The sequence below is a fragment of the Pteropus alecto genome, unplaced genomic scaffold (genome assembly GCF_000325575.1).
Source record: "Pteropus alecto unplaced genomic scaffold, ASM32557v1 scaffold7, whole genome shotgun sequence".
Classification (NCBI taxonomy): Eukaryota; Metazoa; Chordata; class Mammalia; order Chiroptera; family Pteropodidae; genus Pteropus; species Pteropus alecto.
The window spans coordinates 19,427,002-19,443,353 of NW_006494614.1; the positions used below are offsets into that span (position 1 = coordinate 19,427,002).

The window sequence follows — 16,352 nt, forward strand, 5'->3', positions numbered from 1 at the left end:
TATTCGATGTGGTTTGGGACTTTATTTAGAAGTTTGGTGATGTTTTAGTGACCAGAAATATGCCATAGAAACTTAACTCCCATTAATATCAATTAGCCTATGATAAAATAGGTCTCGCTACATGTCATTTCACTTAAAGTCTCAATTTCCAATGATCTATCAATGATCATAAGTGAGGACTTACTAAATATGGTTCCTAAGAGCCTTCTGGTAGTTTTGAATGATAAAAGAGGGGTGTGATGGATACTCTCTGTGTTCGTGTTGCTGAGGTCCCACTCTTGGGCCACTCCTGACTTGGTATGGAATATCCTTAGTATCTCATCTCTGATTGCTGCTATGAACTAGTCTTGCTGTCATCACACTAGTTGGAAGATAATAATAATAATAATAATAATAAAATAATAAGAAAGAAGAAAAAGAAGAAGAAGAAGAAGAAGACGACGACGAAAACTATACTTACTATGGGCTGATACTGTATATTAATTGGTATGTACTTCACATAAACCCTGTGAGTTAGGCAATATTTTTATTATTTATTTATGTTTTTTTATTTTTTAATTTTTTTTGAGTCAGGTAATATTTTGATGCCCAATTTATCAGTGAGGAAACTGAGGTATATAGGTAGATTACATAACTTGCCAAAGCTCATATAGCTAACAAGTGACAATGCTCAGATTGTGAGGAGAGCATTCAGGAGGCTGTTGCAAAATTGTCAACAAAAGATGCTTACGGCTTGGACTGGAATAATGACAGTGGGGAAGCGTTAGGGTAATGGACTAAGATATATAAGATTTATCTCTAAAATACTACATTTCTAATTTCTTGATATACATTTTAAATTTCTTAAATTTTATTATGGTAAGAACACTTAATATGAGATCTGTCCTCTTAAAAATTTATATGTAGAATACAGTATTGTTAACCATTGCCTGGTATACTTTTCAATTTGACTATCTTGCTGTTGCCTCAATTTTCTACTAATACTCTTTTTACCTGTTTTTCATACTCCTGTTAGAGGTATTATTATTTGCAATAATTCAGACCCAAAACACTGTGTAAGATTTTTCTATTTCTCTCTCTCTTCCTTCCAGTGAGTGAACAGTCACAAAGCCCATGCCAAGATACCTTTTGCAAAGTCTTCATAATTCATCTCATCATTTCCATCCTCAAGGCCTTGTCTATAGAAATCTGAAAACAGACCTATTCACACAGAACACTATTGGCAGGCTGACTGCACTGTACTACCAGTATTTACCGTGGTCCTGAATCTAATCCTCAGCTATGTCTACTGGGAAACTGGATTTGGGGAGAAGGCGGAGAATGGGCCACATATTGTTCTTAGGTCCATTTTATGAGATGGGAACGGTTTAAGATGTGATAGAAGAGGGACTTAATAGGGATAGAAAAAGAGAAATAACCATAGCTAAGACCCGGTAAATGTGGTTTTTTGGAAGTCAGATTTCTGCTATGGTCATGCTGTAGCTCACAGGATTTCCTACTGATCAGAAAGCCTTTTACTTTCCTCTGACTAAAACATCAAGGTCCTATGTTTTACTATCAAAGACAGGATAGCAACATGAAAATACTTACAGATTAAACACAAAAAGCATTAGATTTTTCAGATGGAGAGAATAGCATAATTTAGTTCTTATATTTGTTTTGTGTTTTATTACATCTATGTATTGAGTCTATGTGTCAGTCACTTTACTTCTACAATTTCAGTCTTCAGAACAATCCTGTAGGAGAGGTCTAATACTCTCTCTCCTTCCTTGACAGCTGAGAAGACTGAAGGTCAGAGAGTTTCAGTGACTGGCCAGAGGTTACACAGTTAGAAAATGGCAGCATTCAGGTTCCACTATGTCTGACCCCACAGCCTATGTTTTAGCCACTCCAACCCACTGCTTCTGATAACAGAAAGGCATAGGAAACTTAAACAAATATCTTGAGAAGTTTTAACATTTCAGCTTAGAGTAGAAAACATTGGTGTTTTCAGTAAACTGTCTCTGACAACCTAATTAAAGTCAAGGGAATTTGAAAATATCCCCTCAAGTCTCTGCTACTCTATAGTTCTGTGATATTATTTCAGTTGTTTTGACTCTAAGTAAAAAGAGAAAGTGGTCAACAAAGTACCCTTTTACACATGTAAGAATCACATTTAGTAAAGCTATTATAGTATTGCTCATGCAAGTCCATAGGATTTGAAAACAATCTTTTTCTCCTATTTTAGGAAAAAAACCATAATGGGTTTTGGAAGTTATGCATTTAGTTAACAGATGCTTAAACACAAGGATATGTTTTATAAAAATAAATTCCGTAGAAGAATCTTAATTAGCAGAGCCATCCTATAGTAATTATCTATAGTAATTATCTGGATTTGATTACAAAGGGTTTCTATGTATATGTACACTCATTTCTTACAAAATGCATTGTGAGACTGTTAACTTCTATTTACTTGGGTAACAGTTAATCTAGTCATAAATACAAAATAAATCATTCAGAATAAATAAGCTACAAAATATATTGAAATAAAAAAATATATAGAAAGAATAAATGTACTTAAACAAATACAGATTAGTGGTTGTTTATGACTTCCTTCTCATATAAACATAAATTTCTAAAGTAGATTCTTACACTGATATGTGAATATGATTATTATTTTAACTTTGTTTTTATGGGTAATTGAAAATAAGTATTAAAAATTGGTGCAAGTTAACTGACCAATACAAGGATGGTATATAGTTACTCTGGCATATTTACATTTCTACTTATTAAGGCTATATGTAAACATAATAGAGAAAGTGCATTTTAGACATGTGAAACATAATAATTCCTCTGGCTGCCACATTTTTGTGTTAATAATAATTCAGATTTCTTCCCTAACCTAGTTTTCTATTTAAAAAACTGTTTAATTCAGAAAACTGAGACTAAATCCTGAGCCAGTTCTGGTGTTAACTAAAATCAGTTTATGTAGATCAGCTTTCTATGAGAAACCTTGTCTTACCTTGTCCCTATCAGATGATGATTGCCTACAAAATAAGAAAACCCAAAGGTTCTTCTTTTCTGGGCCTTCTCTTTTATTTAAAGTAAATTTCTCTTTTGAGATCATATGATATGGAAGTGAGGAGCAAGAATTCTACAGCCCTAGTGCCTGAGTTTGAATCCCAGCACTGCTACTTACTAACTGTGAGATCTATGGCAGGTGCCATGTCTCATTTTCTTCATGGAGATAATAATAGCAGTACATGTCTCTTAGGATCGCCATGAAGATAAAATAATATCTAGTGCCTACAATACAGGAAGCACTATATAAATAGTCATTTTTATTGCACAACCCAAGTTTTGTTCAATGGTTATTTTATTGATGTATAATATATATGCAGAAAGGAACTCATAAGTGTTCAGCTTACTAAAATTTTATAAGCTGAATAGTCCTGTGTAACCAGCATGTAAATCATATAACAGAAACTAGTACTTTAAAAATCCTCTTCATGTCCCCTTCTAGTCACTACCCTTCTCTAAGGATAACCAATATCTTGACTTCTGATTAGTTTTTTTAATGGCTATTTGTTGAACTTTGAAATTGTAGCAATTGATAAGGGACTTATTGTAATAGCATTTTATCTTTTATTTAGTATCCAATACAGACCTATTTGCTGATTAATCGTTGAATACTTATAATAATAATAAATATAATACATACAAATAAAATTTTACAGTATAATATATAATATGATAATAAAATATAACATTTTAATGTATTTTGTTCTACAGGTTGAAAAAGCTCCTTGAACAAGAAAAGGCTTACCAAGCCCGCAAAGAAAAGGAAAATGCTAAGCGGCTCAATAAACTAAGAGATGAGCTTGTAAAACTCAAGTCCTTTGCACTCATGCTGGTGGATGAAAGACAAATGCATATCGAGCAACTTGGCCTGCAAAGCCAGAAAGTACAAGATCTTACTCAGAAACTGAGGGAAGAAGAAGAAAAGCTCAAAGCCATCACTTCCAAATCCAAAGAAGACAGGCAGAAATTGCTCAAGTTAGAAGTGGATTTTGAACACAAGGCTTCCAGGTTTTCCCAAGAGCATGAAGAGATGAATGCTAAGTTGGCTAATCAAGAGTCTCACAACAGGCAACTTAGACTCAAGTTGGTTGGCTTAACTCAAAGAATTGAGGAGCTAGAAGAGACCAACAGAAATCTTCAAAAGGCAGAGGAAGAACTTCAGGAATTAAGAGATAAAATTGCCAAAGGGGAATGTGGCAACTCCAGCCTCATGGCAGAAGTGGAAAATCTTCGGAAACGTGTGCTTGAAATGGAGGGTAAAGATGAGGAGATCACTAAAACTGAATCCCAGTGCAGGGAATTGAAGAAGAAGTTGCAAGAGGAAGAACATCATAGTAGGGAGCTCAAACTTGAAGTTGAGAAGTTACAGAAGAGAATGTCTGAACTGGAGAAATTGGAAGAGGCATTTAGCAAAAGTAAATCTGAATGCACCCAGCTACATTTAAATCTGGAAAAAGAAAAGAACTTAACCAAAGACTTGCTAAATGAATTGGAGGTGGTCAAGAGTCGAGTCAAAGAACTGGAGTGTTCAGAAAGTAGATTAGAAAAGGCTGAATTAAGCCTAAAAGATGATCTTACAAAGTTGAAGTCATTTACTGTGATGCTGGTTGATGAAAGGAAAAATATGATGGAAAAAATAAAGCAAGAAGAGAGGAAAGTGGATGGACTCAATAAAAATTTTAAGGTAGAACAAGGAAAGGTGATGGATGTAACTGAAAAACTAATTGAAGAAAGTAAGAAGCTTTTAAAACTGAAATCTGAAATGGAGGAAAAAGTATACAATTTGACAAAAGAGAGAGATGAGTTAATAGGCAAACTGAAAAGTGAAGAAGAAAAATCATCTGAATTAAGCTGCAGTGTTGACTTATTAAAGAAGAGACTAGATGGAATAGAGGAAGTGGAAAGAGAAATAACAAGAGGAAGGTCTCGAAAAGGACCTGAGCTCACCTGCCCAGAAGATAACAAGATTAAGGAACTAACACTTGAAATCGAGAGACTGAAGAAACGTCTCCAACAGCTGGAGGTGGTGGAAGGAGATTTGATGAAGACAGAGGATGAGTATGATCAACTAGAGCAGAAATTTAGAACTGAGCAGGATAAGGCTAACTTCCTCTCTCAACAACTGGATGAGATAAAGCACCAAATCGCCAAGAATAAAGCAATAGAGAAAGGTGAGGCTGTGAGCCAGGAAGCTGAGCTGAGACACAGATTTCGATTAGAGGAGGCTAAAAGTCGAGACTTAAAAGCCGAAGTACAAGCTCTTAAAGAGAAGATTCATGAATTAATGAACAAAGAAGATCAGCTTTCTCAGCTCCAAGTGGATTATTCTGTCCTTCAACAAAGATTTATGGAAGAAGAAAATAAGAACAAAAACATGGGACAGGAGGTCCTCAATCTGACCAAAGAATTGGAGCTTTCTAAGCGTTATAGCCGAGCTCTAAGACCCAGTATGAATGGAAGAAGAATGGTAGATATACCTGTGGCATCAACTGGAGTACAAACTGATGTGCTTAGCAGTGAGGCAGCAGAGGAAGAAACGCCAGCAGTATTTATACGGAAATCCTTTCAAGAAGAAAATCATATCATGAGTAACCTTCGACAGGTGGGATTGAAAAAACCTATAGAACGATCCTCTGTTCTAGACAGGTATCCTCCGGCAGCAAATGAGCTCACAATGAGAAAGTCTTGGATTCCATGGATGAGAAAAAGGGAAAACGGGCCTTCAGTCACTCAAGAGAAAGGGCCTCGAACAAATTCCAGTCCAGGGCACCCAGGAGAGCTGGTTCTTTCACCAAAGCAGGGCCAGCCCCTGCACATTCGGGTGACGCCAGACCATGAGAACAGTACTGCGACCTTGGAGATAACAAGCCCAACGTCTGAAGAATTTTTTTCTAGTACCACTGTCATTCCTACATTAGGGAATCAGAAACCAAGGATAACTATTATTCCATCACCAAATGTTATGTCTCAAAAACCAAAAAGTGGAGATAGTACTCTCGGCACAGAACGAGCCATGTCCCCAGTCACAATTACCACATTTTCCAGGGAGAAGACCCCGGAAGGTGGAAGAGGTGCATTTGCGGACAGGCCCACGTCCCCCATTCAGATAATGACAGTGTCTACATCAGCAGCGCCAGCTGAGATTGCAGTCTCTCCCGAATCTCAGGAAATGCCCATGGGAAGGACTGTCCTCAAAGTCACCCCAGAAAAACAGACTGTTCCAACTCCAGTAAGGAAATACAACTCCAATGCCAATATCATAACCACAGAAGACAATAAAATCCACATTCATTTAGGTTCTCAGTTTAAACGATCCCCTGGGACTTCAGCTGAAGGAGCAAGTCCAGTTATTACTGTTCGACCTGTCAACATGACAGCTGAAAAGGAGATTTCCACTGGCACTGTCCTTCGCTCTCCCAGGAACCATCTCTCATCACGACCCGGTGCAAACAAAGTGACAAGCACGATCACCATAACACCAGTCACAACCTCATCTACTCGAGGAACACAGTCAGTGGTGAGTAGAGAGGGTCTAAAGTGCAGGCCCAGGGAGGGAGGAAGACTAGTGAGAATAATCCACCACCCGAAACAAAACTAAAGGCATGTGCCTCTTGGGCACCTGAACCCTGTAGGAGAGGTTTCCTTGAGAACTGGTTACACTGAGAAATGAAAAGAAAAAGTAGCCTAATGTTTTAATAAATTCAGTTAATTTTGAGGGGAAAAAATTTTTTTCATGTAAATTATGGAGACCCCAGAAATACTTGCAAAGATGGGCTCTTTGTATTATCAGCATGTAGTGGTAATGTTTAAAGTTTGATTTTTATGTTTAAAATACTTTTTTAAAATGGAAATTGGGGAGAAATGGTCAATATACAAGAAAAACTAAAACTGTTCCTGGGTTATGTTTCTATGACCTAAAATATTCAATATGTGATTATGTATGGCCATAGTCATACTTTATTCCAAAAAATGAGAGGAAAAGATCTTAATATTAAAAACTTTTTAAAAGTAAAAAAGAAGGGTTTATATGTCTAAACATTATATTTTATTAATATTATCTTGCACAGAGCAGATGCTTGATACATTTTACTTGATAACCATATGGACGATTAAATGAATGATTATTTAAAAAAGCATGTTTAATGTGTAAAAGCTAGAGCTTAAAAATAAATTATATATTTTTTTCAAAATACTTCCAGTGATTATCTTCATTTATTGGAGACAAATTGGTAAATGAAATTATAGAAGAGCATGTATTATTTAGGTATGAATTTAAACTAATAGACTAGATATTATGATTCCTGGACTCTGAACAAATTCTCTAGCATATGTTAGAAACTCTTAAGAAACACAGGAAGCTTATCATTTAAGTAGAGAAACTATGGCTTATTTTCCCATATCTTCGATATAATTTAATCCTCTGTATACAAACATAGACTCAAAAAGTGTGAATTTCTAATTGCTTTGCCAGTAAAACTTTTCATTATTGGCTCTATGAGAGCTGAATAGCATTCAGAATTGCTTGCCCTTCTCAAATGATTCAATATTGGTTTTTAGGCAGCACAAAGCAGAACTTGAATTTTTATAAAAAGACAGAGGAGGTCTAAATTTTAATTTAGAGCATATTTTTCTGCTAGAATAGCTTGTTACCATTTTAAGGGCCAGATAGCCTTACCTTTTGCCACAACAGTTTGACTACTGATTAAACCCCATTTACAAAGAGGATTTCAAAACAGCTGAGATTTCTAAGGCCTGAATAATGAATGGTCCACCTACTTCAGGTATATCAGATCCCATAAAATCAAGGACAACAAAAAGTTTGCGATGCCCCTCTTAGAAATCAAATAGAGAGGTTAGTTCATTTGTGCATTTATTCATTCAACATTTACTGAGTGTTAGCTACACTTTAGCCACTCGGTTAGATGCTGATTGCAAAGAGGACTTTTTAGAAGTTCTCAATTTAGTTGGAGGGATTGGAACCTACCTAGTGGTTCTATGGCAGAGATATATACAGAGGAACCACTAGAGAAGGCTTCACAGAGGAAGAAGTGCAGAGCAGATGCTTGATACATTTTACTTGATAACCATTTGGACGATTAAATGAATGATTATAAAAAAAAAAGCATGTTTAATGTGTAAAAGCTAGAGCTTAAAAATAAATTATATTTTTTTTCAAAATACTTCCAGTGATTATCTTCATTTATTGGAGACAAATTGGTAAATGAAATTATAGAAGAGCATGTACTATTTAGGTATGAATTTAAACTAATAGACTAGATATTATGATTCCTGGACTCTGAACAAATTCTCCAGCATATGTTAGAAACTCTTAAGAAACACAGGAAGCTTATCATTTAAGTAGAGAAACTATGGCTTATTTTCCCATATCTTCGATATAATTTAATCCTCTGTATACAAACATAGACTCAAAAAGTGTGAATTTCTAATTGCTTTGCCAGTAAAACTTTTCATTATTGGCTCTATGAGAGCTGAATAGCATTCAGAATTGCTTGCCCTTCTCAAATGATTCAATATTGGTTTTTAGGCAGCACAAAGCAGAACTTGAATTTTTATAAAAAGACAGAGGAGGTCTAAATTGTAATTTAGAGCATATTTTTCTGCTAGAATAGCTTGTTACCATTTTAAGGGCCAGATAGCCTTACCTTCTGCCACAACAGTTTGACTACTGATTAAACCCCATTTACAAAGAGGATTTCAAAACAGCTGAGATTTCTAAGGCCTGAATAATGAATGGTCCACCTACTTCAGGTATATCAGATCCCATAAAATCAAGGACAACAAAAAGTTTGCGATGCCCCTCTTAGAAATCAAATAGAGAGGTTAGTTCATTTGTGCATTTATTCATTCAACATTTACTGAGTGTTAGCTACACTTTAGCCACTCGGTTAGATGCTGATTGCAAAGAGGACTTTTTAGAAGTTCTCAATTTAGTTGGAGGGATTGGAACCTACCTAGTGGTTCTATGGCAGAGATATATACAGAGGAACCACTAGAGAAGGCTTCACAGAGGAAGAAGTGTTCACAGATAAAGGGAGATTTTCAAGAAGGAAAAAGGAAGTAGTATGTAGAGAGGACAGCATGTGCAAAGGTATAGCAATGTGAAGGAGCCTGGCATGTTTGGGGAAGAGTGAGCAGTCCCACTGTGCTGCAGCCATTGGGCCTGGAGACAAAAATGCAAGAGCAGTAAGTAAATAGAGAGGCAAACTTGGGGCAGATATTGAAGAAGCATGTGTCTTATTATGAAATTGACATTTAATCTCATAGAGTATCCAAAGGGAACCATTGAAAGGATAAAGATGATTCTAAAAACATTATATATTACTTATATTTCTGAAAGATATGTCTGTAAAACAATTTAAAAGAAAAATTGGAGGGGACAGATGTTGAGGACAGAAATACTGTTGCAATTTTCTAGGCTAGAGATGGTGTAGATTTGAACGATGGTAGTGAAAATGAGAACAGAGACAGAGACGTGTTGAAGACAGAATCTAAGATTTCGTGACAAATTGAGTATGGAGGATGGCACTGAGGTTTCCGGCTTGGCCGTGTGGATGGATAGGATGAGAAAAAATGGAGACTACTGTTTGGTGGAGAAGATAAGTAATGTTTGAGGCATGTTATATTTGAGATGCCTGAGAGACCCTGGAAATGTCTAGCAAGTGGTTGGAAATAGAGATTTGTATGGTAGGAGAGCATCAAAGGCTTTGGGTCCTGGGACTCATCAACACGTGGGGTGATAACCGAGGTGATTTTTGGGGTGAAAGTGAAAAATTAAGAGAGAGCTGAGAATGGAATATGTTAACACCCACATTTGGAATGCGGGCAAACTAGAACGAGGAGCCAGCAAGAGATTGAAAAGGAGTCGCCAGAGACAGATTGTGAATGAGTGAGACTCAAGGAAGAAATCACAGCAAGAGAGTTTCAGGAACACTTCATTAGTGAAAATAAAAAATGTGAAGAGTCTGGCATTCTTAGGCGGTGAAAGGAGAGCTGTTTCATATAAAGAAGGTGGGGAGAACTTGGGGAACAGTAAAATTGCCTGAGTTTATGCCAGATGGCCTGTATTTTCTCTGCGAAGTAGGAGATCAGGTCATCTCCAGTAAGGGTAGAAGAAGTAGGGTAGGGGCTTGAGAAGTGGAAAAAGTTTGGGATAGATGTTTCAGGAGAGAAGAAAGGGAAGCAATCAGAGTGGATTACATACTGACTCCAAGCTTCTAACAATTTTATCTGGGGAGGGGTCATCTGTGGCTCTTCCTCTGTGGCGAGAGTCCTGCTAATGTTCAGACTGATGGCATAGCCAGGGTAAACTCACCACCATCTCTCTTGTGTTTCTGTATCTTCTTTCTTACAGTCAGGACAAGACGGGTCATCTCAGCGGCCTACACCCACCCGCATTCCTATGTCAAAAGGTATGAAAGCAGGAAAGCCAGTAGTGGCAGCCCCAGGAGCAGGAAATCTGACCAAATTCGAGCCTCGAGCTGAGACTCAGTCTATGAAAATAGAGCTGAAGAAATCTGCAGCCGGCAGCGCAACCTCTCTTGGAGGGGGGAAGGGCTGAGGGCAGTAGCTGAGGGGGTATGTTGTGCAGATGCTACTGCTGCGGTGAAAACAAACCTTCGTCGTTCGTGCCAACTCTTTACATGTACTAATTTAAGTTTTAAATATCTTGTTTGTAAAATAATCTACTAATAGCCATGTGTCTTTCCTATTTTGTGAATTTGTTTTCATGCTGGGGAACAGAACTAACTAGCAAAACTACTGTTTGCTGTGTGCTTGGTTGACGATGCTGGGCCTGAGGCAGCGCCTGACGTCTAGTCCCAGTTTTGCTTCTGGAAAGTGGTTCCATCAGTTAACCCATCTGAACCTGCTTTTTTGTCAGTAAGATATAGGAGCTGGATCACATCCTCTCCAAAGCCAGCTCCCATATTTCCTAATTGTAAATCAAATTTAATAGGCCTTGTTCCACAATAATTGATTTTTCAAAAATTCTATTATGAAATAGAAAATAGTCTAACAATTGTCATTTGCCTCTATCAAATCCAAAATTTGTTTCATGTGCTGGAAAAAACATCTCCTAGCTATCACAGAGCCTGGATTTTTAAAGTTTTGAAAAAACAAAAGCCTCTGAGATGATTTCAGGAAATAATCTGAATGTAAAATAAAATGGAAATGAAATATGGAATCCTAAAAACAGAGTTTTACTTATTTGTGTGTGTCTGTGTGTATTGTAGGTGTTTTGGCCATCTCCAAAACGTTCCCAGAATTTCATAGACAATAATTTTAGAACCATTAATGTCAGACTCATGCTCTATTCAAGTGAACAATTGATTTAAATTGTGGAGCAGTTTGAATAGAGCTGACAAATGGCTCTTTATAGCTCAGCAGAGGTTGGAACGGCTAGGAAATAGCAGAAAGTAAATTCTGATACATTAATGCCAAGAAAAAAGTGACATCATGCATAACTTAATTGAATTCGAATATTTCCCTCAGTTAACTGTGGACTTTACTCACAAATCTAAAACCAATTCATGATTTGTGTGTGTGTGTGTGTGTGTGGTGGAGAAGTGGATCATTATTCCTGTCAGTTTTACTTGTGTTTGTATCATTTTCATTAATTTTAAGCATGTTTTGATCAGCATGAAATAGTGTGTGAATGCAAAATGCCAGGTGTCTTTGTGAGATTAACCGTGTTAAAGTGGATACTGCTTCATAGTCAAATAACAACAAATGAGCTCAAGGCTAATAACCTGTAGCTTAGCATATGGGGACTTACATAGGCAATATTTTTGTCAAAATCTTTGAGTCAGTGGGTGAACTTTACAAAAATACAATAACTACAAAGTTACAGGTTATTTTTCCACTTCTGAATTGTAAGTGTTCCAAAATTATTTGGATAGTTCATGCTCTTGATATTTGAGAAAAGATAGTTTAAACACACACACACACACACACATATGATTCATTTTTAGCCCATGATTCATCATGCTTCATGGTAAAGAGGCTCTTCTAAGTTCTTTCTACACTGGATTTCCTATTCCTTGCAGAACTTGGACTTGAACTGTACACGATGGTGGTAGATGCCTCACACTATTCACAGTCACTTTAATCCGATTTCTTTTGCCTACAGGTCATCAGTTCTTAGCGTATGTGTTTTAAAATGTTGGGCAACTAAGGTAGACATGCCATAATAATGGGATTTCAAGGTAGAAGGAGAGAGAGAGAGAATAAAGACTTCAAGAAATGATTTTGAACAAGTATAAACAAGAGAGCTTGGCAATTTAGGTACTGATCTGTATATTTTTAAAAGGAAATTTCCCCCTTTTGTAAAGTGGACTTCCATCCCTTTCAAAAACGAGGACATTCTCTGACATTTAGGGTATTTAGTGTTACTGTACCATAACATACTCTATTTAGACAAATGAAACTGTCAAAAGTATGAAACATCGCATTCCTTTTGACTTTACCTGCCGTTTTTCAGTGACTTATCATAATCTTACTGTCACTGTTGCTGTTTTTGCTTTTACCTGCTCACACCATGCTTACATCGTTTCTGCCTGGAAATCCATACCATCTGCAGGGAGAGTGCTCCGAAAGGCTTAACAGTGCATGTACAGGATGTTTATACATCTGGATCTTGGAATAGAGCCACCTACAAAGTACAACTGCTAAGAAAACTTGGCAGAACAACACATATTCGCTTTTCAGAAATGATAAAGAGCAATTGTCATGGCAGTTTTCCTTTGTAATTTTAGAACCAACTCTACATTTATTTGATAACTTTGTTCTAAACCACATATTAGAAATGAAATCCACTGGGAATAAAAGGTGGAGGATTAAATCTACTCTAACTCCAACTTTCACTTGTGAATATAATGTCTTTTAAGATGCAGTTTCATGTGCTTTTATAAGAGTGAATGGGATTAAAAGGTTAGAGTCTTTCCTCTGCCCTGGAATATAGTAAAATAAAGAGAATCTCACCAGGGCTGCTGTGTATAGCTGCTGTTGGGTTCCCGCCCTGGGGAGCAGAAGTGGGGTGGTTGTCATTTCCACAGATTGCAATGTGATGGCACCCCCAGAGGACATGCAGAGCACAATCTGCACAACTGCAGAGGAGGCCCTGGTCTTCTGAGAATTTTCATGTGCTGACTATTTGGGCATATTACGATGGTGGCCATTTAGAATGCATGGTACCAGAAATGTTCCTATATGGAACAAGACCCTAAGAGTGTTTATCATTTCTTGAAAATGACCTTCCTGTCTAGGTCACCTGCTTAAATAGAGTCATTCAATTTCTACTGGTATTTTTATTAGTTTTTCAGTGAGGACAAGTTAATGGGTGACAACTGGGCTCTCCAGAGTGTGTAGTGTCTTTTTTAAAGGCACAGTGTTACCAGATATCATACTTAAATATCTTCAGGAAGGGCATAAAGAAGAGCTTTGATGTGTACTGTAGGAAGAGTATAATTTCAAGGAAATGAAAACATGTCCAAGAATGTAAAATGTACAGAGATTTGAATTTCTCATTCCCTCACAGATTCAGAATACTGGGGAAAGAAAAGAGTGAGTTTGCTGATTCGGAAAACCCTGCGGATATTAGATAAGAAGAGCACCCATATGTGGGGGGAGGCTGGAGGCAGAGGGAGAGAGGAGAGGTAATAAGATGGACACGGAGAAGGTTTCTCCATAAACAAAAATGTATGATTCCAAAATTTCCCCAACCTGGATGAAGTTTACTGTTTACCTCCTACCTCCTCCTCCAGAGACTCCTCATTGATTATCTCCTTGTCCTCTGCTCTTTCATCTTCTTTTCACCTCCACACAGAATATAAATATGCTCTGGCCTCTTTCTTTTTAGCACAGTTCTTCCTTCAGCTGTGCAGTCCGCTGTAGCTACTGCCCCATCTCGCTCCTGCCCAGTTAAGTCATTAACAGAACACTCAAACTTTTCTGCCTTTATTTCCATACTTTCCATTTATTCTTTAATTACTGTTTCTTGTTAAAGTAATTTGTATACATGATTAAAATATCAGCCAGTGCTAAAAGACAATGAAACATCTGTTCCTTAACCTGCTTCTGTTTTCCTCAGTCTTGCTCTCTGGAGCAAATAATTTCTCTTAGCTGTTTCTTCTGATATTTATCTCCATATTTCTAAATAACATACTCGTGCTGTGGCTTTTTATTTAGATATTATTTTTTGTCTTCACATTATAATTTTGATGGTTGAGGATTTAGTCCTTCCACATGTCCCCTCTTTCCTTTTCTGCATCCTTCCAATATGATTACATCACATATTTTTTTATAAAGTAGCAGACAGCATTTGCATGTTTATATTTTTATATGTTTACAGTGTAAATTTAAATATCGTACCATGATAAACCAAGTAGTATACTGTGAATATGTTTCCTTCTTCTTTCCCCCTCAAATGAATAATTGCTTTAATTTTTTATCTGCTTGATTTTCTATGTATCTATCTGTATTTTTTCCAAATGCTCCCATAGATCTGCCAAACACCTCCCAGTAAATTTTCCAAACACTTAAATGCATCAGTTTCATATTTTCTCCTGAAGGCCTTCCTAGTTCAGCTCTCTGCTTCCCTATCTAGTTCAAACTGCTTGTCCTCCAGGCCTACTGCACAATTGTCCTCTTGCCTATGTTGAATCCTCAATTTCTTGGATTTCTTATCTTCTACATCTTTTGCTTAACTGCCTGTCTCTATCTATCTATCTATCTATCTATCTATCTATCTATCTATCTATCTATCATCTATCTATCATCTATCTATCATCTACCTACCTACCTACCTACCTATCATCTATATCATCTACCTACCTACCTACCTACCTACCTACCTACCTACCTACCTACCTATCTTTTGAAGTATATCTTTCAGTAGTTTCTACAGAGAAAAATGCTTTGGTAACCTCCCTGAGGCAGGCTACCTGCATTTTTGGAAATAGATCAGAAAAGATGAAGAATGTCATAGTTGAGTATGTCAACTTTTTCACTTTCCTGTAGTCATTCTGTGCTGCCTATTCGTGTTCCTAGTTTTAGAACTTTTTAGGTCTTTTTTTTTTTCTGTTAGCAAATAAACTTTTAATCTCTGGTAATGGTGAAAGTAAAGTGAAGTTATGCTTTTCTCCTCTGTAACCAAGCCATCTAATTTCTTTTGGTTTTCCTTTGACCTCTCTGACTGAACCACCTGTCTCCCTTGTTTGCTTATTATTTTATGCATACAACTTAAAGGTTGTTGTTCACCTCGTCTCTATCAAAAGCCATTTTCCTAGTCTACATGCTCATTCTGGTTATTTTATGCACCCCATGGCTTCAATTATCACCCATACACTGATGACTGTCAAATAGCTATCTCCAACTCAACTTGTCTAAAAATCATTCTCAACACCTCTCCATCCCTCTTCCAAATTTTCTCCTTCTCTTATTATTTTCCACCTCAGATGTCCTGATCTACTCAAATCACCCAAGCTAGAAACCTGGTAGCAATTTAAGGCTCCCTCTTCTCCCTTATCCGTCAAATAGACTCATTCAGCAAGTCTTCCAAAGTGCAAGTCGATCATATTACTCTTCTATTTGAAAAGCCTCCAAAGGTTCCTCACATCTACAGAATACAGTGCCAATTCCTTGGTAGGGTACTCAACGCTCTCTATGATCTGGCTCTCTACCTCTTCACTTTTCTGAGCATTCCTCCTTTTCCCTTGTCTGGATTTCTGCTCCCCACCCCATCCCACCCCACCCCGAGCACACAGAAGGGCTTGCATAGGAAGCCAGCACCTTTCCTTGACTCGATCAACTCGTCTTTTCTCCTGGGATTGCCCTTTCTCCTACCTTTCCTTCTGGTGGCTGTGTCCTTCTCTATTCAAAATATCTTTAAAAATATTGCCTCCACTAGGATGACAAACCATCATTTCAGAACCTATCATGGAGGTTAAAGCTTGACCACTGCTGTAAAAAATGTGGCACTTATTACAGAGAAAGAAAACCAGCAGTTAAAGGATGGCTGAAAAAGTTTGGGAGGAAAAAGGTGGTCTTGTATCTTCCCTTTGTCTGCAATGCAAGCCTGTAGAATAATGTGGAGAGTGCTGACAAATCATATGTGAGAACATGGAGATAAAGAGATAGTAGAATTAGAGGAAATCTGGGTACTGCCATTTCTTACTTCTGTTTCCCTCCAGAGGCACCATGGCAGGTAATGGATGCAAAATAGCCAGGAGCTGAGGACTGGGGAGTTCTTACTTCATAAAATGTTACATGTGTAG

General features: G+C 37.2%; 1 protein-coding gene across 2 annotated transcripts in view; it reads left to right on the top strand.

Annotated features, from left to right (window-relative positions):
• The window catches only part of FILIP1 (filamin A interacting protein 1), a 186,476-nt gene that overhangs the window by 161,336 nt on the left and 8,788 nt on the right, over positions 1-16,352 (top strand). The window contains exons 5-6 of one of the 2 annotated variants that reach the window (XM_006926374.3): positions 3,772-6,577; positions 10,433-10,490. In XM_006926374.3, coding sequence (XP_006926436.1) covers positions 3,772-6,577; positions 10,433-10,490 — 2,864 coding nt within the window. Of the gene's footprint in view, positions 1-3,771; positions 6,578-10,432; positions 11,273-16,352 lie in introns of those variants that run through there. The other variant, XM_006926373.3, reaches the window with a different exon arrangement.